Raw genomic sequence first — 23,485 nt, 5'->3', positions numbered from 1 at the left:
ATTAGGCTCCCTTTACCCCCCACCCCTTCCCTCTGGCAGCCACCACATTGCTATTTGTGTCCACGAATCTCAGTTTTCTATCCCATATATGAGTGAAATCATATGGTTCTTAGCTTTTGTCTGTGGTGCATTTTGAGGTAATGTTTGTATAAGGTGTGAGGTTTAGTTTGAGGTTTTTCTTTTGCATCTGCCTGACCAATGGTTTTAACACCATTTATTTATAAAGGTTTATTTTTTTGTTAAAGTCTTGATAGAATTTACCAGTGAAACTATCTGGGCCTGTAGTTTTCTTTTTGGGAAGGTTTTAAACTATAAGCTTAATTTCCTTGTTATATTTAGAACTTTTTGGCTTGTCTCTTTCTACTTGGGTGAGCTTTGGTATATAGTTTTTGGCTTGCAAGGAATTTGGTCCATTTTATCTAAGTCTAATTTATGGGACCACTATTGTTTTAGTGAGTGCTCTCTTATTGTGTGTGGGGTCTGAGATGATACCACTTTTTTTTTTTTTTTTTACACCTCTGATATTGGTAATTAGCATCCTCTCTTTTTGTTTGTCACTTTGCTTTATCAAATTTATTAATCTTTTTAGAGAACCAGTTTGGGGTTTTATTGATTTTCTTTTATTGTTCTTCTGTCTTCAAGTTCACTGCTTTCTGTTTTCAGCTTTACTAATTCTTTTCCCCCATTAGCTTTAAGCTTCTTTTCTCTTTTTTATATTTTAAGATAAAAATTTAAGACTGTTGATTTGAGATTTTCCATCTTTTCTACTACAAGCAGTAAAATCTATAAATTTTTCTCTAGTGCTTTAGCTGCTTTCCAGATACTTTGGTGAGCTACATTGTAATTTTCATTCAGTTCAAAGTATTTTCTAATTTCTCTTGAGGCTTCCTCTTTGGCACGTGGATTATTTAGAAGTGTGGTTTTAGTTGCTAAATATTTGGAGATTTAAAAAAATTTATCTTTTTGTAATTGATTTTTAGTTTAGTTTCATTATGGTAAGAGAACACACTCTGTATGTTTTATTCTTTTAAATTTGTTAGGTTTGCTTTATGACCTAGAATATGATCCCTTTTGATGACTATTCCATGTGTATTTGAAATGAACATGAATTCTACTTTTGTTGGGGGGGAAATTCTATAAACATTAGATCCAGTAGGTTGGTGATGTTCATTTCTTCCATATCCTTACGGATTTTCTGTTTACTTGTTATATTGATTATTGAGAATGGAATATTGAAATCTTCAACTATTGCTGTGGATTTGTCCACTCCATCCGTTTTTGCTTCATGTATTGTGAAGCTCTGTTTTTTGGTGCATACACCTTTAGGACTGTTGTGTATTCTTGATTATTTTGACACTTCTATCATCATTATTATTACAGAATGTTCTTTTGTATCTGTGCTAATTGTCTTCCTCAGAAGTCTACTTTGTGTGATATTAGTGTAGCTACTACTGCTTCCATTAGGGTTTGCATGGCTTATTTTTCTATCCTTTTAGATATAACCTGTGAGTGTCTTTTTATTTAAAGTTTATTTCTTGCAAGAAGCATATAGTCAGGTTTTCATTTTTTAAATTCCATTCTGCCAATCTCTGTGTTTTAATTTGTGTGTTTATACCACAAATGTTTCACATAACATTGATATGCTTGAATTTAGGCCTACTATTCTAGTACTTATTTTCTGTTTGTGCCCTCTATTTTCTGTTCCTGTGCTCTCTTCCTTGGCTTCTTTTGTAGTATTTGAATTTGTTTTTGGACTTTTTAATTTATCTATTGAGTTTTAAACATCATATTTTTGTATTTTTTTATGACTGCTATTGTTATTATAAAATACATATTTAACATTTCATATTTGAAAGGTTAAGAGTCAGTAGTCTGTGGGCAGGCTAAATAGCCATCTCAGACAGATGAATAAAGAAAAGTTAAATTTATTAAAAGGGGATGGGTATCCAAAGGGAAGGGCTACACAGCACTGAGTCAAAGGGTTTTGGGTCCACGATGGCAGCAAAAATACGCTTGAGACAGTGAAACAAGGAAGGGCATAGAAGCAGCAACAGGGGAGCCCAGGCTGGGCTGCTCTGGCCACTGAGACGTCAGAGAAGAGGCCTTGGGGAAGGTTCAAGGGGTTAGCCCGGGATGAGCTGCAACTGCCCATTGCACCCCTGGTTGCAAGTCTGGTGGGGTCCCCTCGGAGGGATGGAGATGGTGCTGGCATGCTCCCCTGGTGGGGAACAAGCACTGGGTCCTTTGTCCTGAGCGTATTTCTCTCTTTCTTGCAGGCAGGAACCTGAAGGGAGGGCTCAGGGGAGGGTCTCAAGAGAATATTCATCAGCTTTCCAGGTGGGCTCTTTCAGGGTTGCGGTCTCCACTGATTAGTCTCCACCAGGGCAGGAGGTCATTAGTCAGTGAAGCTGGTCCTGAGGCATCCATGGTGCCACTTGTCTGGTTTTGCTGCTTTTCTGGGCCTGGAGCTGAAATTCAACTGAGGCCTGGATGTTATCTTTAGGGAGGAAATGTTCAGGGGATCTTAATCGTATGACCAGTGATATGCTGGGGGAGGATAGGTTACCCTGGGGACAAAGTTCTTGTATTGTCAGTTTGGCCCGGCGAGGCATCCAGGGCCTCCTGCCCTGGTGAGTTTCTGTACCTGGCCCACCTAACAATATTGTACTTAGGATTTAATATGTTACCACTTCAAATCAAACGTAGAATCTTTACTACCATATTTAAGTCCATTAACTCCCCATTTATGTTGCCATTGTCCCATGTGTTACTTACACCTACATACATTTAAAACCCTCCCTATAAGATGTTATAATTTCTGATTGTAATTGTCTCACATACTTAAAAGAACTTAAGCAAAGAAAAATAGTTTATTATATTTACACAGATATTTGCTGCGTGTTCCCTCTTCTTTCATTCATGCAATTCTCTCTATGTATTTTGGGGGTATCATCTCACAAGAATTTCTGTTGGCATTAACTTTAGAGCACGTTTGCTGGTGACAAATCTTTTATTTTTCTTTCATCTAAGAATATGTCTATATTGCCTTTATTCCTAACTGATAGTTTAACTGGGTATGGATCTCTAGGTTTACAGTTTTTTCTCACAGCAAAAAATATGTTCCAGTGTCTTTTAACCTTTGTGGTTTTGATGAAAAACATGCCATCATTCAAATCACTGTTCCTGTATATGTAATGCATTATTCCCCCACACATACCTTTTTTTTTTAAGTTTGCAGTGTTTGTGATTTATCTGAGCATGTGTTTATTTGGACTTACTGAGTTTCTTGAATCTGGAAGTTTATATCGTTTGCCAATATTGGGAAGTTTTCAGTCATTATTAATTTCTTTTTATTTTTCTCAATCCCTCCACCCCCAGCCCCCCAGCTTGCATGCCCCCTAACAGCTGTCAGTCTGCTCTCTATCTATTATTTCTTAAAATATTTTCCTCTCTACCACACTCTCCTCTGGGACTGCAGTGAAGTGAATATTAAACCTCTGGAATTGTCTAATAGGTCTGACCCTCTGTTCCTTTGTTTTCCATCTGTTTCTCTCTCTGTGGTTCAGTGTACTTCAACCCACTGTATTCAGTATCCTATTGCTGTGTAACAAATTATCATAAACTTAGTGGGCTAAGACAGCACATACATTTATTACCTCACAGCTCATGTGGGTCAGGAGTTCAGACACCATTTAAGTGGGCCTTCTGCTCAGTGTCTCATATGGTTGCAGTCAAAGTGTTGGCCAGGCTGTGTTCTTACCTGGAGATGAAACTAGGGAAGTATTTACTTCCAAGTTCATTCATGTTGTTGCCAGAATTCATTTCTAGTTGTGACTTTTGCTGGCTCTCAGCTGAAGGTTGCCCTCAGATCCTAGAGGCCATCTGCTTTTGTCATGTAAGCCTCTCCAGCCTGGCTGCTTGGTTCATCATGCCCTGAAGGAGAACCTATTGCTCTAGCCTGCCAACAAGATGGAGTCTTATAAAATGTAATCTAATAACACGTGTGATTTCCTATCACTTTTGGCATATTTTGTAGGCTAAAAGCAGGCCATATGTCCTACCTACAAGAGGATGGGATTATACAAGGATATGAATGCCAGAACCGGAAGACAAATCACTGAGGTCACTTTAGGGTCTGTCTGCGAAAGTCCCCTACTCTGGCCCCTAATGATTCACATCCATCCATATGAAAAATACATGCATCCTCTCCCAAGGTTCCCAAGAGTCTCATTCCATTTTAGCATCATCTCATCCCAAAATCTTAGTATCTCTATCAAATCCAAGTGGTATAGATGAGGCTCCTGGGTTTAATCCATTAAGTATAGCTCCTAGGACACAATTTCTCTGCTCCATATGTGGACTTGTAAAACTAGAGACAAGATATCTGCTACCAAATACACCCAAAATACAATAGTGGTCAGGCACAGGATAGCAGCTGTAGACATTTTGGTTCAAAAGGGAGGAAAATGGAAGGTAAAAACAAGTCACTGCTCTATAGAAGTTTTGCAGTACATCCAGGCAGATGTTGGGGTTGCTTGATCAGATGTCAAGGCCTGGCAATAGCTCTCCTTGGCCCTTGGCACCAGCTCTTGGCTCTTGATTCCCCCTTCTAGCTCCCTGAGCCATTCTTTCTTTCTTGTGAAAGATTGATCAAAGAGAAGGCTCCTTTTGGAATTCATTCCGTTTACACCTGGTACAGAATTTCAGGTTTCCAGCTGCCTTTGAATCCAGGCCAGGGGATACCAAAGGCGAAACACAGTAAGAGCCTCACTGCTGTATGATTCTTACTCGGGTTCTGGCTTCTTCCTTTTTTTTTTTTTTTTTTTAAATATATCTTTATTGATTTCAGAGAGAGAAAAGGAGAGGGAGAGAGAGAGATAGAAACATCAATGATGAGAGAGTCATTGATTGAGCCCGCAACCCAGGCATGTGCCCTGACCGGGAATCGAACCCCGACCGCCTGGATCCTAGGCTGATGCTCAACCGCTGAGCCACGCCCGGCCGGGCCTGGCTTCTTCCTTTAATTAACCTGCTATCATTTATGTTTCTGAGTCCTCTCAGAAATATAACTGCCCCATATATTCTGTCCAAGGATTTGGGTTGCATTCAACAGAAGAGACAGGCTGGAGTGTGTTTATTCCATCCTCACTAGAACTGGAAACTTCCTTTATTTGTTTAAAAGAATTTTTAAGTAGAGAGAATAGATAATAAATTTATATGATATGAAAGTGCATAAACTGAAAAATCTCCCTTATTCCACTGTCCCCTACCTACTTAGTTTTCTTTCCTGCTGGCAAGCAATACTGTTAATTCTTACTGTATTTGCTCAAAGAACAGTTATGCGTATACTCAGTGAATATACAAATACTAATGTGTACTCTTATACTTTCATTTTCACAGGATAGCGCACCATGTACTGTGTTGCTTTTTTCACTTACGAATGTTGTGGAGATCAATCTATAAATACATGAGCATTTCCTTGATATGACCGCTCAGTATCCCATTGAGTCAAACTCCCAAAATTGATCTATTTACTGTCCTTAGAAACAAAGCCATAGTGAATAATAAAGTTATCCACACATTCTCTCAAACTTGTGAGAGCTTATTTGTACTATAAATTCTTAGAAGTGGATGGCTGAATAAAAGAATATGTGAGTTTGTAATTGTTACAAGTATTGTTGAAATTTCCTGAGCTCAAATCAAGTTACATTCATATCTGCAGTTTGTGGGAAAACTAATTTCCCTATATTCTTCTCAAAACAGGGTGCTATTAAACTTTTAAAAAATCATAATGAATTGTTTTATACCATTGATTTTTAGAGAGAGAAGAAGGGAGAGGGAGAGAGAGAAACATCCGTGTGAGGGTGTAGCAGAGATGGCTGCCCCCTGCACGCCCCGACTAGGGGTGGAGCCTGCAGCCTGGGCACGGGCCGGACAGCAGCCTCTTGGTGATGAGATGAGGCTCAACCAGCTGAGCTTCACCAACTATTAAATTTTTTAATCTCTGCCAATCTGATCAGTAAAAACTAAAGATATAATAACATTATTGTATTGGTAAACTTGTTTTTAATTGAAGCAAAAACATATGTACAATAAAATAGAAAATATTAAATTTACAACTTCATGAAACCTCACAAAGTGAATGCCCCCGTGGAACCACCTCCTGGAATAAGATGGAGACTGTCACCAACTCACCAGAAAGCCCTCCTGTGTCCCCACAGTGGTCCCGACCTGCCCTGAGGTTGCCACTCTTCTGATCGTTTTCGAGTGTGTAAATAAAACTGTATACTCTGTAGTGTTATACATCTGGCCTTGTCTCTCAATTTTGTGTTTGAGAGATTTACTTATGTAGTTGCATACAGTAATATTTTCTTTCTCATTGCTGTTATAGTCCATCATTTGAATACATCATAGGAGCAAAAAATTTTTTCTGCTTTTGATTGATGTCTGGATTATTCCTAGTTTTTAGCTATTATGAGAGAATTTGCTATGAACATTTGTGCCCATGTTTAGTCTGCATATCTAGATATTTATATTGTGTTTTAAGGGATGGAACTGGTGGATCACAAGCTATGTTCAGGTTCAGAGATTCTGCTAGTTTGCCAAGGTTGTTTTTATCAATTTATGCTTTCCCTAGCAAGGGGTGAAAGTTCCAGCTATTCCATATCCTCACCAACTCTTGGCATGTCCTTTCTTTTTAATTTTAGCCTTTTTGGTGGTTTTGTAGTAGTATCACACTATGGTTTTAACTTGTGTTTACCATATGAGTATAAAGTTAATATTTCTACTGGGTTGCCTGCCTTTTTCCATTGATTATATGTGTGTGTGTGTGTGTGTATGAGAATATATAATTTATGTTATATAAAGCGCATATAATTTATATATTATATATGCATATATATTATAGGTGGTATTACACATTTCATATGAGACCTTTATACAGATGTATCTGAGGCTTACCTTTTCACTCTCTTAATGGTGTCACTTTTTTATCTAAATTTTATTTTTTAAATTGTATTTATCAAGGTGACATTGGTTCGCAAAATCATACAGGTTTCAAGTGTACAACTCTGCCCGGGTTGCAGGCTGCAGCTAATCAATGACTCTCTCATCATTGATGTTTCTATCTCTCTCTCTCCCTCCCCTTTCCTCTCTCTGAAATCAATAAAAAGATATATTAAAAAAAAAAAAAGAAAGTCAAGTGTACAACTCAATAAAACATCATCTGCACACTGCATTGTGTGCCCATTGCCCCAAGCAAAGTCTCTTTTGGTCCCCATATTCCACTCCTTTGCCCAGTTCATTCTAGCCCCCACCCCCCTTCCCTCTGGCTATCACTAAACTATTGTGTGTGTCTATGTGTTATGTATATATGTGGGAGCCCAGACAGCCCTCTCTCACCTCCACACTTCTTACCAGTCTCTATGTGGTCTTCACTTTTCCTCCTCCAGCTAGTCAGTAGGTTATTCAGGATGGTTTTTCAGTATTTTAGTTGTAATTCCAGTTTGGTCCTGAGAGAGTGTCAGTGTAGCTTCCAATTAATTTGCTGCCACCTTGGAATCTCTAGTTGTGTACTTTAAAAACACTGCCTGAGGTTCAAGCTTCTAAGTTGGCATGTATCTAGGGGCTGCCTGAGATCCTCCCTAGAAACCAGAGAAGCCTGTGGATACCTCCTCTGCCCTCTTCCTCTCACCCACTCCAAGTTGCTAGTATGTTCCTAGAAGAAGCATTTCTGCATAGCTGGTGCACTAAATTTTGTGGCTGCTTCCCCGAAAATGGGCCCCTGGATGTTCTGACTCTCATAGCCAATGGATTTCAATTCATGAGTCCCACACAGCTGTAGCAAACAAAAAAGTTCTTACTGGCTACAGGTGCAGCCCTCTTCTGTGGCTACACAAGAGCAGACACACGCACACAAAATACAAAAATGTTCATGTTCTAGTTTATCCCTAGAAAGGGTGAAACTATACACTTTCTTTGCTGCTGAATGTGGGTGGAGCTTCTTATCAACCTCAATCTAAATGCTAACTGCAATCCTCCCCTTTGGGACATTGATGAGTCTTTGCACACCCTCAACTACTGAGAACCACTAAGAACAAAGAAGGTGACTTGTATAATCACAAAGGTTTAAGAGGCAATCAAGTGCACAAGCTGGGCTGATTGATGAGGCTCATCATCTACATGAGACCACTCCATCAAGACTGGGAGAGGTGGTTCTTTTATCTAATGTGCAGAAACAAACACAGAGTCATGAAAAATTAAGAAACAAAAAAATACGTTCCAAACGAAATAATAATATAAAATTTTAGAAACAGACTAGAATAAAATGGATATAAGTGCTTTACCTGATACATAGTTTAAAATAATGGTTAAAAGGTGCTCACCAAGGTCTGGAGGATAATACATGAACAAAGCACGAATTTCAATGAAGACCTAGAAAATATTAAAATATGAAAAGCACCCAAAACAAATCACAGACCTAAGGAATACAATAATTGAACTAAAAAGTTCAATACAAATTAAATCAAGTGCAGATTAAATCAAGTGGAGAAAAGGATCAGCAAACCCAAAGACAAATTCTTTCAATCAAAGAGAAAAAAATGGAAGAGTTAAGGACCTTATGGGACACCATCAAGTGAACCAATATACACATTAAAAGATTACAAAAAGGAGAAGAGAGAGAGGGGAAGAGACAGGAGCATAAAGTGTCCTTGAAAAAGTAATGGCTGAAAACTCTACGTGGGAAAAGAAACAGACTTCCAGATCCAGAAGGTCCAGAGAGTTCCATAGAAGATAAATCCAAAGCAACCCACACCAAGACCCATGATAATTAAACTGTCAAAGTTTAAGACAAGGAGAGAATCTTAAAAGCAGCAAGAGTAAAGCAACTTATTACATACAAGGTAACCCTCATAAGACTGTCAGCTGACTTTTCAGCAGAAACTTTGCAGGCCAGAAGAGTTGCATGATATAGTAAAAGTGCTCCCCCAAAATACTACCAATCAAGAATACTGTGTCAAGCAAGGTTGTTCTTCAAAATTAAAAGAACGATAGTTTTCCAGACAAGCAAAAGCTGAAGGTGTTCATCACCACTAGACCAGCATTACAAGAAACGTTAAAAGGAGTTTTTCAAGCTAAAATGATAAGACACTAATTAGTAACAGGAAAACATATCCAAGTATAAAACTCACTGATACCGGTAAGTATATTACTAAGTGCAGAATACTCCAGTGTTGTAATGGTGGTGGGTAAACCACTTATAACTCCAGTACAAAGGCTAAAATATAAAAATGTTAAAAATAAGTATAACTATAAAAAAAGAATGAAAGGAAACCATGCTTAAAAAATTAAATGAAAAGTCAAATAATAAAAAGTCAACAAACACAAAAGCCCAATAAAGAGTGACAAATATAAAAAAAGAATCAAACAAATTCTGGAATTTAAAACTGCAATGAATGAAATGAAAAATTAACTAGGATTACCAATTGAGATGGCAGAAGAAAGAATCAGTAAACTTAAAGATGGACTAATCAAAATTATGGAAGCTGAAGAACAAAGAGAAAAGTTTGAAGAAAAATAACCTCTGTACCGTCATTAAGCACACATATGTTGATATGTGGAAAGACAGTCTCAAAAAAAGAAAGGAAGGAAGGAAGGGCCAGAGGGGGGGAGGAATAAAAATGCAGAAATAATGGCTGAAAACATTAGATTTGATTAAAAAAGATTTATCTGCAAATTCAATGTTTACCTCTAGTAACATAAAAAAAACCAGATCCACTCTTAGAGACATCATAGTCAAACTGGGAAAACAAATGAAAAACACATAAGTTGCAAGAGAAAAAACACTCTTCACACATAAGCATACCTTAATAAGACTGAGCACTGCTTCCAACCAGAAACAGTGGAGGGAAGGCTATGGGGTGACATATGCAAAGAAGTAAAAGAAAAACATTGTCAACCAGTGATTCCATACCTAGCAAATATATTCTTAAAAAATGAAAGCAAAATAAAGACAGAAATAATTTGCAGGTAAACAAAGAAATAATTTGCAGCTCAAAGTTCTACTTACAAGAATTAGTGAACAAAGCCTTTTAACATGAATGAAATGCTTTCTTCTTAAATTGGAAAATGCCAGATTGGTTTGTTAGAGGATGTGTGTGTTCAGCATGTTTCAAATGTTTTTGTGCAGATTAGCCTTTATTAATTTCAGAAGTAAAAATGTTAGAAATGTATTAAAAATATACTTTGAAGGTTTAAGTATTTCAATTTGTTTTATACTTATTTAGCTTTGTAAATTTTGAATAACTAAAAAATTTTTAAGTCTCCCTTGCTGAAGATAGTAAAGAATGTTTAAAATAAAACATTTAAAATGTTTTCAAAATGTACACAGCTGAATACTTATAAAAGAAATTTAAGTTCTATGACTGGGTTGATGCAAGGCAGAAACATATGTAGCAAAGATGGTGTTGCAGACAGAGAGCATTCTGAGAGTAAAAATCCCTGGGAATTAACCAAAATTCTAGGGACAACTCTACACTTATTCAAGTTGAGAAACTGATGGAGCTCAAGGAGAGATCTCAAAGGAACCAGGTACTGTCTGAGATCCATTGGTAATGAATAGAAAGTTGGCTAAGGTAATTCTCTAACAGGAAGGGAGAGCACAGTATTGAGAGGCTCACAGAGGGTAGAGGGATCTGTGGGCTGGATGAGGGGAGGGGCAGTGGTTCAGCCTCCTCCACTGTTGCCCTCTTTGTCCTCAGGAGCCCTTTGTGACCTACCACAGCCCTGAGATGTGGGCCTGGGCACCTAGGCCACCAGTCGCCACCAGTGCTCAGTTGCCTGAGGGCAGCAGTGCGATTCAGATGATGGAGAACCCCCTCTTTCCTCTGAAAAGCATTATTGCTGCCTGGGAGTGCTCCAGTTCTTGCAGGGTGATTGGTACCATCCTTGGCACTGTGTGGGGAGTGCTGCTTCTCATGCTAGTCCAGTTCTTGAAGAGTGATCCATTCTCACCATCACCTAGAAAACACAGAAACGTCAGGAAGGTAAGGAACCCTGGGCCCAGACCCAACAGAGGTTATTGTTTTTCTATTCTTATTTCCACTTTTCTGAATCACCTAGAGAGATTCCTGAGATGGGAAAGAACAGAACAGCTGTTCTCAGGAAAGGATAGGAGTTCATCCTTCTAGGAACAGGCCAAGCGAGGCAGAGGTTAGAGCAGGCGTGAGGATTTCTATGCAAAGGTCTCCGCCCAGGAGTCCAGGTGTGGTGGAGGGCTCTAGGCACAGCCCCAAATGCAGTGACCAGTGGCCAAGGCCTGGATTCTAAGGGCTGGGTCTCTGTGGGGGCCGGCCCCCAGCCCTGGCTGACCAGCCGCCTTCCCATGGCAGGTGTCTCGGAGGAGTCTCTCTCCTGTTGGGGCTGATCCGAGGGAGAGCCTGGGAGCCTCTGAGCAGAGACTGGGGGGGCTGTGGTCAGGAAGCAGAGTCCTACCTGAGGGAGCTCAGACGGGCCTGGAGGTCTGAGAATGTGTGTGTGTCTTGAGCAGAGGAGCAGTGATGGAAGAAATCCATGGTTGGTCTTATATAGAAAGTCTTCCTTTACTTTTTTCAAAGAAGAAAAACATGAAATAATTTGTATCCACTTCAAAAATAAAAGGGGAAGAACCAGAGAGCCCCAGTAGGTAAGTGTAGAAAGTCATGCTGCTCATCCAGAGAGAGAGTGAGAATGGGGTCCTGGCCCCTCATTTCTTCTTGTCTCTCAGCGATCAGTGGAGCCGAGGCAGAAGAGCAGGTGCAGGAAGAAAAGTGGAGCTTTGAAAAGTGAGCTTCTGCCCCCAGCCCTGCCCCCTGAGAGTTTGCCTCCATCTGTCTTGTCCCTGAGGGCCCAGGGCCAGGTCCCCGAGGATGCCAGCAGCAGAGCTGCCTCTCAGGGAGCAGAGCCCTGGGGAGGCTCCCCGGAGGTGGTCAGAACCTGGATTCTTCCTAGATTCCGCACTGGGAACGAAGCCTTGAGGGCCTGGAAATGGGTGTTTCCCTAGCAGGGGTGTCCCAGCAGGGACATTTCAACAGTACCTGACTGGGAGGGGGGACCTCCAGGCCCAACTGTGGGTGTGTGTTATCCTTCGCTCAGGTGCCTCTGAGGTGCCCCTGCCCTTTCCCCCCTGCAGGGCAATGGGGAGGCTGAGGGGGTACTGGATGTGGAAGCACTTTGTAAATGACAGAGCACCACCGTCAGGAGCCTCCATCGCTCTTAGGGCTCATTGGCCTTGGCCCTGAGGCTGGGGCTCCTGAGTCCGCTCTCCCAGGCATGTGCCCTAAAGGGCCGTGGCACTCAGCCTCCTGTAAGACCCCCGGGCCCTGCTCCACCATGTGACCCAGCCTCCTGATTTCCAGCCTGCAGAGAGTGTCTGCAAGAACTGGAAAAGGCTCGGAAACTGATTTCCCTTCTGCAAAGGTAAAGAATCTGCCCCTTCTCTCCTGGGTCCTCTGCCCTCTCAAACCTATGATGTCCCCTTAGGGCTATAGACTGCCTTGCTCTGACCTGGCAGGGGGGCCATGGGGCGGTGTGTGGCTATGGCCCTGGGGCGAGGGGCAGCAGGAACACTGGGAAGTCAGGGTTGAGGCTACAGAGCACCCTGGGCTCCAGGTGCCCACCCCGCCTGGCCTGCTTGCCTACTCCTGGCTGCAGCCTGTGTCTCCATTTCCTGCAGCCACCTGGGGAGGCCCCCTGACAAGGATGGCTCTTGTCACCTCTCATGTCAAGACTCTCCTGGTGAGGTGTGCAAAGCAGTGCCTGCTGGAGCCCACCGGCCCTGCAGGGAGCCTGCAGAAGATGCTGCTCCAGCCATGTCCTTGTTGCCCCCTCCAGCTCCTCTGACTGGGTGCTCACTACCTCTGGCCTCCACTCTGTCACTGGGCCCCACAACTCCCTCAATTTCTGCTCAGTCACACTCATCCCTGAGTGCCTCTCAGCCACCAGAGCCTTTCCTTCCCCTGGATGGCCTTTCGGCCCCGCCACATGCACTTTCCCACCCTCCCTTCCCCCACCCCGATTTAGAGGTCCACCCTCTACCTCCCACAGCCTCCTCTGACCCCCTAACACCAGATTCCACTCTCACTCTTCCTCAGTGTGACTCAGTGGCATTGCCACTGGGCACCATCCCAAAGGGCTTGCTTCCACACATCCCTTGGTTGGCGTCTCTCACCCCAGCCATCTCAGGCCTTGGGCACTCAAGCTGTCCCATTTTGGCCCTGTCCTGGTGGCAGGAGGCTCCCAAAGCCTTGAGCTTCTCAACCTCATCCCAGTGCAAGTCCCAGCAAGAGCACTTGTCCCACCACCCACCAGAGGCCTTGTTCCAGGAAGACCCCACAGACAGACAGGCAGAGGCCGGCAGCCCCTTTCTGGTCTACCCTGGTGTCCAGAAGCTGCTGGAGATCCAGCTCACCAAGGGAGCAGAGCTGACGGTGTTCAAGTCGCCCGGTGCCGAGCGGGACGCTGTGAGTCACCAGCCCTTCTGGAGAATGAAGGGCAAACCAGAGCAGGTGCTCGGTCCTGGGGAGCACCCACATTCTCAGACACTGGGGGACCATGCACAGTGGAAAGGCAGCCAGCTCTCTGGGGTCTCCCCTTTCTGCACAGCGAGCCCCTGGTGGCTACTGTCAGGATAACTGGTCCCACGCTGGAGTTGCCCTGTGTCACCTTCAGTGAACTCTCCGTTCCAAATTCGGGCGACAGTGCCTTCCCTGTGCTGCCCCAGCCCTGCCGGCCCGTGCCCAGCGCAGCTCGGACTCCAGCGTGCCTCCCGCCCCAGCCCCCGCTCTGGCTCAGGTCCAGCCCAGCCCCATCTCGCCCCCCAGTCCCCCTCCCCGGGTGGGGGCCGCGGGGGTACTTGGCCCCACATCCCAGCAGAAGCAAAAATGTTCCGTACCCATCGCAGCTCAAACCCTGCCCGCCACTGTTTTTGCTGTTACTGTTAATGCTCACTCAAGGGTATTTCTCCACTAATTTTCAGAGAGCAGGAGGGGCGGAGGGAAGGGGGGGAGAGATGGGGGGAGAGAAACATCGGCGCGAGTCTCACATCGGTTGGCTACCTCTCTGCGCCAGCCCCGACTGAGGCCAGGGTTCAACCTGCAGCCCAGGTCCATGCCCTTGACCGGGAATTGGACCCGAGGCGTTTCGGTGCCCTGACCACGGAGCCACACGGGCCAGGGCTGGAATGTCACCTTCTGAAGAAGCAGCTAGAGCGGGAGCTCTCTGACCTGTCTGGCTAAGACAGCTCAGAAGTCTTTAGCCAGCTCACTCCTAACCTTCTTTAGGACGAGGCCTGGCACGCCCGCAGCTCCGTCTCCACTGTCCCTGGGGATTTCATCGGCCCTGGCCTCCGGGAGCACCTGGAGCAGCACCTTCAGAAGCGGTCCCTGCTGCAGCAGCAGGCGCACCGGGGTGGTCGGCCCTGCAGGGTGCACTTATCTCTGGCACTGACACAGCCTGGTGGCCAATTCCCAGGGGCCTGTCAGACACAGGACAAGCAGGGTCCCTTGCAGCTCTCTGCATTGACAGACAAAAGCAGCCAGGACACAGAGAAGACGAGCTCCAGCTGCCCAGCAAGGATCCCGCCAAGGAGGGACCTGGGCGAGGATGTGGGGCATAATGTGGCGAGGATCCTAGAAGACCCACGCTGTGGCTCAGCCGGCCTCCCAGTGAGGGCTCTGGGCGTGAGCTGTGAGGAGTCAGGAGGAGACTTGGTGAGACCTTTGACAAGGGCCCCAGGCAAAAATGTCCTGAGGGCCCATTTGGACAGAAACTTGGGGCCGATTAGCGAGGGTCAGATCCCTGTGGGTGTTCATCACGCCAGGCTTGCTGCCAGCCACGCCCTGGATCTTCCCAGAGAGACGAGGGTTCACAGGGAAGCCAGGAGTCCTGCCTCTTCTGGGGACTGGGAATCCTGCAGGAACACCTCCCCTGAGTTTTCCTTCCTCAGTCGACACACTCGACAGGCACTGGAAGCATCTATTAGGAAGTCTCAAGTGAGGCACAGGTGGGTCCTGCCCCTCAAGGTCCTCAAGCCCTCAAAAACCTCGAAGTTGAGAAAAGCTCAACGCTCGCCGCTTCTACTGCCCCTCCTCACCTGCCCCACCGCCCGTGCGCGCGGGGCCCACTCGAAACGCAGTTTTGCCAAGTTCTTGGGAAAACCTGTCCCGCCTCTTCCAGGAGAGAAGGTGACAGCAGAACAGTCGGTTCCCAGGGCTCAGCGCCTTCCAGGAGACATGGTGGTAACAGAAGAACCAGCTGCCACCCTGGCGAGTGCCCCCCCTCCCTCACCTGCATGTGAGAACATCCAGGGGGCCCGGGGAGGGCCCCCACCTGATGACTGCCATGAGCCTTCAAAGGCCCCTCTGACTGCACAGGAGGGCAGGCTGCCTTCCCCGTCGCTCACATACGCCTCTGTGGGCAGAATCTGGCATAGTGAGACTGCGATGAACGCAGGGAAAGGCAGCCGGGAGCCAAGTCCAAGTTCAGCAGTGGCCAGGGAGGAGCCAAGGGTGAAGAGCGCAGGTTGGACATCAGAAAATTCCCTCGAACACGTAACAATACTGGAGCTCAACTCAGAGTTCCAATCTTCACAGGCTGAAGAGGCCAGGGGGGCAGTGGAGGCCAAGGAGGCCCCTGCTTGGGAAGTCACCTGGGAACCCCATGTGCTGGCCAACTCCCAAACCATGAACATCAATCTGAGGAGATCAGGAACCCCAGGGCCCAGGAAAAGCTCCTCACCAACTACAGAGCTGGTTGCCCGCGAGCCACAAGAACCATGCCTTCATGCACAGCTTCGTGAGTTTGACGTCCTGGAGTTTGTAGAGTCAGAAAAACAGCCTCCAGGCCGAGCCACTGGTGTGCTCCTTGAAGACTGCAAGACTGGTGTGCTCCTTCAAAACCATGCCACTGAGGTGCTTCTGAAAGACTGCGACTTGGACATGTTCCTTGCTGCAGATGTCTTGGCTTCTCAGAGGTCTCAGTTTGGTTCCCAGAGCATTTCCAGCGAGGACACGTCAGCTTTGCAGGAGGTATGTGATCGCAGTTTCAGTGGAGGGAGCTGCCGGCAGGAGTCCCTCAGACTGCAGGGCCAATATAAGAGCCAGAGCAAGACGTGTGTCTCCACAGGTGACAGGGAGGACAATAGGTGGCCCAGTCCAGGCAAGCACAAAGAAGGGTGGGCAGGGCCAAGGACCTCACAAGCCAGCGGGCTGAGCACCGCCCAGGATCAGAAATCCGCACAGTCCTTGAGCAAGTCCTGCCAGCTCAAGCAGAAGGGACAGGCTCCTCCAGAAAGCCCGATCGAGGAAAGGACAGGGCACCTTCCGTGGCAGGTGGTCCCCAGGTACGGCAAAGGACTGCAGGGTCCCCTGCAGAGAGGCCAGCCCGCATCAGCCGCTGCGGAAAGTGTGGAACCAGCCAGACGCAGAGCAATTAAGGACGGCAGAGCTGCGGAGGCTCAGGTGCTCCTGGCGGCTGTCAGACACCGTCTAGAGGAGAAAATAACATTGCACCCTGGTTTTCGTGCCTTAAATTGGCACAAAGGACAGCTCCAGGCTCCAGGAGGCCCACATCTCTGCCACCACAGGGTCCTCTACTACGGAGAGCATACGAGGGTAATGAGAGGTGCGGTCGATGGCCACCAGGCCACCCGCAGCGGCCACACGTGCTTTAATGAGAGCAGGTGGATCAGATACAGGGACAGCAAGTGGGCCTTCCCACCCGCGGAGCCAGGGGCCCCAGGCAGACCCCGCCAGCACAGGCCGAGGGCGGCGGGGCCCTCAGGCCTTCCCCGCCACTGCCCAAGGCACTGTCCCTTAAGGAGGTGTGTCTCCTGTGGTCAGCTGGAGCGTGCTGCACACGCCTGCCCCGACAGGGCTTATCTCCAGGAAAGCACGCACAGCACGCGCAGAGAAACCTTTGTGTCCTGTGTGCGCACGCCACCCACACAGCTACCCAACCTGCTTCAGAGCGGCCTCTCCTCCCACCGACACGGGGAGCAGTGTGGGGACTGCGGGGGCTGGCGGGCGGACCGAGGACGTAGAGGGCGCACGTGGTGATGGGGAAAATAAAAAACGATAGTAAATTTAAAAAAACTTTCTTCTGGTCAACTGAAATGTGCTCTCACACGTCTCCTGGCAGAAAAAATTTTTAAAATATTCAGTTCAGCCCTGGCCGGTTTGGCTCAGTTGCTGGAGCATCAGCCCTCGGACTGAAGGGTCCTGGATTCGATTCTGCCAAGGGTATGTACCAAGGCTCCATCCCTGCCCCTCGGTGGGGCTCGTGTGGGAGGAAAGCAGTCCAAGTGTCTGTCTCACATCCATGTGTCTCTCTGTCCCGCTCCCCCCCTCCCTCCCTCCCTCCCTCCCGCCCTCTATGCTCTCTGGAAAGCAATGGAAAAAACATTGCGTATTAAAAAAAAAAAATCAGTTCATAGGGAGAAAACATGCCTTTTCTCACTATTGCGTTCTCTATGCACTAATGCCTTCTTCCTAGCACAAATTTACTTGTTTCCAAAATATATGATGATTCTTATGAGAGCTGGTGGCCTCTGCCGGTGCCCTGCAGGGGAACAGAGCGGTTGTGGGCTCTTCCCAAGCACCTGCTTTGGCTTCCAGAAGGAGGGGCCGTGGAGGGAGCTGGCCACGCTGAGGCGCACCCACTCGCACCCATTCCCTAGATACACCGTGTTTCCGTAATTCAGCACCACAGAGAAATGAAAGCATTCAGGGGCCGTCAGGACGCGCAAATCGCTGAGCTCTGCCTCCGCTGTCCTTCGGGCTTCCTCTCTGCTTGGGCTTGGGGGTTGCAGGGGAAGGAGCTGCAAAGGCTGAAATGCCCTCAGTCTCCAGGAAGGGGCAGAGCGTGGCGAGGGGCTCCGGGGGCAGTGCTGGCCTGAGTCCAGAGGCGGGTGAGACCTTGTCCTGGTCTTGGTGGGAATAGGGGACACCTGCCAGAGCCCTTCTTCCTCACAAAGCTGAGATGCAGATGGGCCGGCCAACCTGTTAGCTCGATGCCCAATATCTCCTCCCTCTGCCTCTCTCATGCTCTGGAGCAGCAGCGAGGCTTGGCCAACACCCAGCTCTGAGGGTGTGCATGTGGGGAGCACAGAGGTCACTAATGACCCCACACCTGCCCATGGGGAGAGAACCAGCTGCTCAAGGTTGCCCGCAGCCCCCTTCTGAGGAAAGGAGCAGGACATCACTGTGTTTGCTGCCACCATGTGATACTGGGACACTGTGTACCAGGGTAAGATGCAGGGGAAGGAGGAAAGTGACACAGTGTGCCCATATAATGTGCAGTGACCAAGGAGCCTCTGGTGTCCCACCACCGTCTGCAGGCCCAGAGGGGAGAAGTTAGGGGTCCAGTGGCTCACGGTGACCCCACTCCGGAGTGTCCACCCCTTTCCAGGTCCCAGAGTCAAGACAAAAGAAGCCTCCTGTAGGTGCTACTCAGAAGGCCAGGCTCACAGAGGCAGCAGAGCCTTCAAGCAGGGAAGGGTGACTTCTCCATAGTATATTCCATCAGCTTTCACAGGACAGGGGACCTCGGGACACAGTTTGTGACCTTCACTTACACGTGTGTCTCCAGGGGGACCAGGACTGGAGTGGAAGCATGGGGAGGGCACAGGCCTCCTCTTGCCAGGGGTTCTCCCTGGAGCCAGGTCCTGCCTCTGGGCCCTGATCCAGAGTTGCCTCCAGGAGGGCACAGCAGTGACTGTGCAGCCAGGACCTGTGGGAGGGGTGGGACCCAGGGCAGAGGGTGCCCTGGGCCCTCAGGAGCTCAGGAGGGTGTGGCACGGGGCAGGGACCCTGAGCCTGGCTGCTGCTGGGTCCTCACAGGGGACCATAAGGTGAGTTCTCCGAGTGGGGGAACTGGATGGGGACTCCATGCTCCTGTAGGGACAAGTGCCACAGAAGGACAGGAATGCTGAAGGAACAGCAAGAAACAGGAGAGAGCAAGTCCCTCTCCTGCTGTGAGAGTGCGGGAGGGCGAGCCCTGGAGAGCCCCACACCGAGAGCCCCGCATGGATGGCGCACAGAGAGACACCGTTAGTGGGGAAAGACAAATGGAAGAATGGCTAAAAAGCTATATAAAGAGACTGTATGTAGCCCTTTGTTCAGGCATCTGCTCTGCACTGTGAGAGACACGGAACGTTTCTGTAGTCAAGTGACCCACATGGCAGACGTGATCATAATTTGAAGAACCCCATGGGTACAAAATACAAATGAGTACTTGAAAATAAAGTTACGGCCAACTTTGAAAATTACACAACTTTTTGGTAGCAAATTTCTTCACAATAGTTATTTTTTAATCATTTAATCGATTCAAAGGGGAGAGAGTATACGCCTCACTTTAAGCATTTCGGTAAAGGCTCTTCCCCCCGGACCGTGGGTGTTGTGCTGGATGCGTGCTTTAGATTGAAGGTCAAGCCAGCGGCTTCAGGTTTCCCTTCAATGTTACTGTTTCTGTTCAGCGTCTGCGTTTGGTAGGTTTCCTGTGGATTAATACCAAGGCTCCTTATGATAGACCTGCAGCGTTTGTTTAGTGCTGCTGTGAATTAATGCCACTTAGGGTTATTGCTGGTTCTTGGTTCGTGGGGTGCACATTTTTTCCATGTAATGAAGAATCGATAGTAGGCATTTTATGTATCTCCCACCGGGGAACTGCACTGCTTGGCTGTAACCAGGGCAAGCGCCATCTCACCTGAGATACCTTCTCCAGCCCCCCAGTCCGAGCAGGTGGATGTCTTCTCCATTGCCTTTACAACTTTAGAAAATTTACACATTCACAGAGATCTAATAGGCACACACACCTATACATATGCATGTATGTGCATGTATATACGTCCACATGTCAACATTTCATTTTATTCTTTCTTTTAGTAAGATTTTTTCCCTATTTTGTTTGTGACTTTTCTTATAATTGATCATTTGTGTGAATTCTAACACCAATGACAAAGCCCTATATGGTCAAACATACAAGCAGACTTTAGCAGGGTATAAGCATCTTAAAATTGACATATTGTAAAGATGTGAAATATATCATCACCAAAACTGAACAAAGCAACTCGATAATTTCAGAATAAGTGCTTAAGAATCACATGATTTTCAGAAGACAACTCAATAAAACTTTTATATACATACAATAACGTTTTATATTCTCTAAAAAAAGAATTACATGACTTTCAATAACTGCCTATTGGTTCTTAATTATACTCATGTTCTTTTAAAAAATATATATCTAAGTTTTTACTTAATGGTTTCAAATTTAGTTTCAACTCTCCTTCAAGATGCCTTGAGAGCAGGGATGTATTATTTCTCAAACTGTTTACTTAACTGTAAGCACCTCTATATTCCAATACCAAGGACAGTATTGGAGGGATATTATTGTTTTAGCTTGTTTGAAAAGGCGGTTATTTCTGAAATCTTTTTTTTAAACTAAAAATTTTGCCTATTTTCTTCTAAGCTGATATTCAACAGTATAACATGAAATTTCTCCCCAAGAATAAAGTAAGTTTCTTTTGTTGTATTGTGGTTTCTATTTTCGGTTTTTGAATATAATTTGGATAATCTCGTCGGGAGCCTCGTATTAAATGACTTCCCATGTTCAGGCCATGGAGTTCCTAGCCCCGAGAATCGGGCTCAGCATCATCAGACGGCACTGCTTTCATCCTCCGATCCTCTTTGCTTTCTCTACTTTATGACCATGAACCTGCAGTTTCTACAAGTCTGTTCATTTATAGTTAAAATTAACAATATGGATTTCCACATTTCTAGTTTCACACAAATATTTTGTTACTCTCTTTTCACAAAGCAGACCCCCCAGAGAATCCAGCTGTGGGTGTTGATCTTGGCCTTGACAACTTCCACAGAGAGAAACTCCTCAACACTACAGATTCTTAACCCGGCAGCACCAGAGACTCCGTCCCATAGGTGTGTGGCCCAGTGTCCAGCTGCCGCCCTGGCCGAGCCGGGTGCTGACGCCGGTGCCCGAGCTGTGGTGCTGGGCCAGGTGCCTGACCTGCAGGGAAATAAGGCCTCGCTGCCCAGGGTTAGATGGGCTGCACAAGGCACCCCGGGGAGGTGGTGCTGAGGGGGTGGTGAGGGTGAGGAGGGGGGTGCGGAAGGTGGTGGTGGTGACCTGCGGCTGCTGTTGCAGGTGCACCGCCGTTGTAAGCCACCATCAATTAGTGTTGGCTCTTGTGCCACAAAGAGACACTTAAAAATGCTCCTAGATTGGGAAGAAAACTGGGCCAAGCTGTCATTGGCCATTTAAAAATGAAGAAAACCCACTCACTCCACCTCAAGAAACATGGAGCCTAACTGGCTTTGTTTTCATCAGTCAATCCAAACAAGTTAGAGGATCTTGGTGTTTAATTTTTGGGTGTGAGTGGAGGGTGTGGGTTGCCAAAGAACAAAACAGAATAAGAAACAGAAAGGTTTCCCACCACAAGTGGGTAGTAAAACTCCATCCTTAATTTGGGACAGGTTCCAACTTTGAATGAGGGATTCAAGGCCAAACCTCCTGACCTCTGAACTGCACACATGAAAGGATCAGGTAAGAGGACCCCATATTTGGAATCTCTACGCTTCCTATAACCACACCCTCTTCTACACCCATATCATTTTCTAAACTCCTACCACGTCCTCAAAAAGACCACCTCAAAAATTGCAACCACTATAAATTAAGAACATGAGGGGAAACTTTCAGGGAAGCCAGCTGACATTCCGACCCTCAGGCCTCCCAACACACCCTACTCCTGGTCAGATTGGCCTGCTTGAAGAGGGTACTTAAGTCTCCTGAACAGAAATGGACCCGGGAAGGAGGCAGGTGGGACAGAGTCAGCCATGGAGGCTACAGGGCAGGGCAGGGGAGACAGAACCAGGCGAAGGTAAGGAGGTGGAGTGGGGATGAGACAGCTGGGCAGAGCTCAGATGCCCAAACAGAGGGAACCACCCAGGGCTGGGGGATGGTCCCAAGTGGTCTGACTCCTAACCTCCCCACCCATGCAGGCTGCTTCTGCTAGAAGGTTTGGGGGAAGAGTGGGTGGGCCCCGCCAGGATGGTCCCTGAAGGGCTCATGGTTTCTTCATTGCCCCTCACCAGGCTTCTGTCCCCTAACAATGCCAGGTAGGGCAATTCATTCCCATTCTGAATCGAGTGCCTCTAAGACGCGTACCACACTTCTGTCAAGCTGTCAGATCCATCAGGTCTTTGTTTACTTGCTGGTTTACTCAAGCAGTGTGCTTTTACAGTGTTCTTGCCAAGTTCCAGCTTGTGTTGCACTTACATTTCTCATTCCAGAGGAAAGCTGAAACAGAGGTATTGGTAACGTCCAGGAAATACTACTATAAGATCAAGACACTCTACATCCTTGATGCACCGAAGACAGAGCAAAAGTTTTCTGAGAGGAGAAAGTCCACCTTGTTTCTCTGAAATACTGTGTACTGGGAACGTGTATGAAATATTTTTATTGAGAATAAATATATGGTTTTAAGAATGCTCTTTAGTATCAGTGTTCATTTATTTTCTGAATTACGCAGCCTCCCTTTATTACCTACCATATGCATGACCCCACATTGGATGCTGAAGTGGAGAGGGGTGATGACAAGTTAACTGAGGCAAATGGAAATAAACAATGTACTGAGGACAATCCAGAGTTCCACAGAATGGGAGAGGTGGCCACTTGCTGCCAAGGGCACTGGAGAAGGTGTTTCAGGTGAGGTGATGCCTGTGTTGGTCGTGAACATCACAGTGGGGCTTCACCAGGTGAAGAGGAAAGACAGTCCTTGAGGAAAGGCTAGAATAACAGAGTGGAAAACAAAAACCATCAACAAAAATAAAACAGTGCAGTAGGAAATGATAGGAATTTTCAAAATGGCTAAGCATAGGATTTGGGGAGAAATAAAAAACAAGATGACTAGCACAAGAGAGAGGACCTGTATAAGATTTTAATATTTAAGCAGTGTGGACAGAGAGAACTCACTGAGAATATTTAAATAGGTAACAGTCCACATGCTGTGGTAACACTCCTGCTGAACTGTGGCAGTGACGTGTGTTTTGCATTTGTGTATTTGTTTCTGCTTCATGATTCCTAAAGAAAGTGCCAGAGTCAGCAGGTGTAGTAAGACGTCAAGTGGGCAGCCAGAGCTCTGCAGGCAGGGGAAGCAGCAGCCGCAGGGGCACAGTGGGGCCTGCTCCACAGCTCTGCGCTCCAGCAGCCTTTTCTGTGCTTCCCTGGCAGTCACTTATGTTCTTATGTTGTGCCCTGTGTTGTCTCTTCTTAAAGACATGTGGCAAAACTAATTCCAGCTAAGGTGCAGAGCCCCACCCACACCACAGAGCAATGCTAAGCCCCCCAAAATGACACACAAATTATGGAATCAAGGGCATTAGTAAATATCATGGCAGAGAAATAAGGTAGTCTCCATGCTTATTAGTAACACGCA

The 23,485-nt window shown here is 46.5% G+C and overlaps 1 protein-coding gene across 1 annotated transcript; it reads left to right on the top strand.

The window, feature by feature from the left end:
* The first annotated feature begins 10,397 nt into the window (after nt 1-10,397).
* On the top strand, nt 10,398-17,093 carry LOC148091750 (spermatogenesis-associated protein 31A3-like). The gene is given in 5 exon segments (XM_087823137.1): nt 10,398-11,175; nt 11,765-11,822; nt 12,632-13,614; nt 13,617-13,771; nt 14,319-17,093. Coding segments are annotated over 5 exon segments (4,356 nt in total). The 5' UTR covers nt 10,398-10,790.
* The last annotated feature ends 6,392 nt before the right edge of the window (nt 17,094-23,485 follow it).

The sequence above is a fragment of the Miniopterus natalensis genome, chromosome 12 (assembly GCF_054644295.1).
Source record: "Miniopterus natalensis isolate mMinNat1 chromosome 12, mMinNat1.hap1, whole genome shotgun sequence".
Classification (NCBI taxonomy): domain Eukaryota; kingdom Metazoa; phylum Chordata; class Mammalia; order Chiroptera; family Miniopteridae; genus Miniopterus; species Miniopterus natalensis.
The sequence above is the reverse complement of the archived record's forward strand: the minus strand, read 5'-3'. Positions and strand labels throughout refer to the sequence as shown.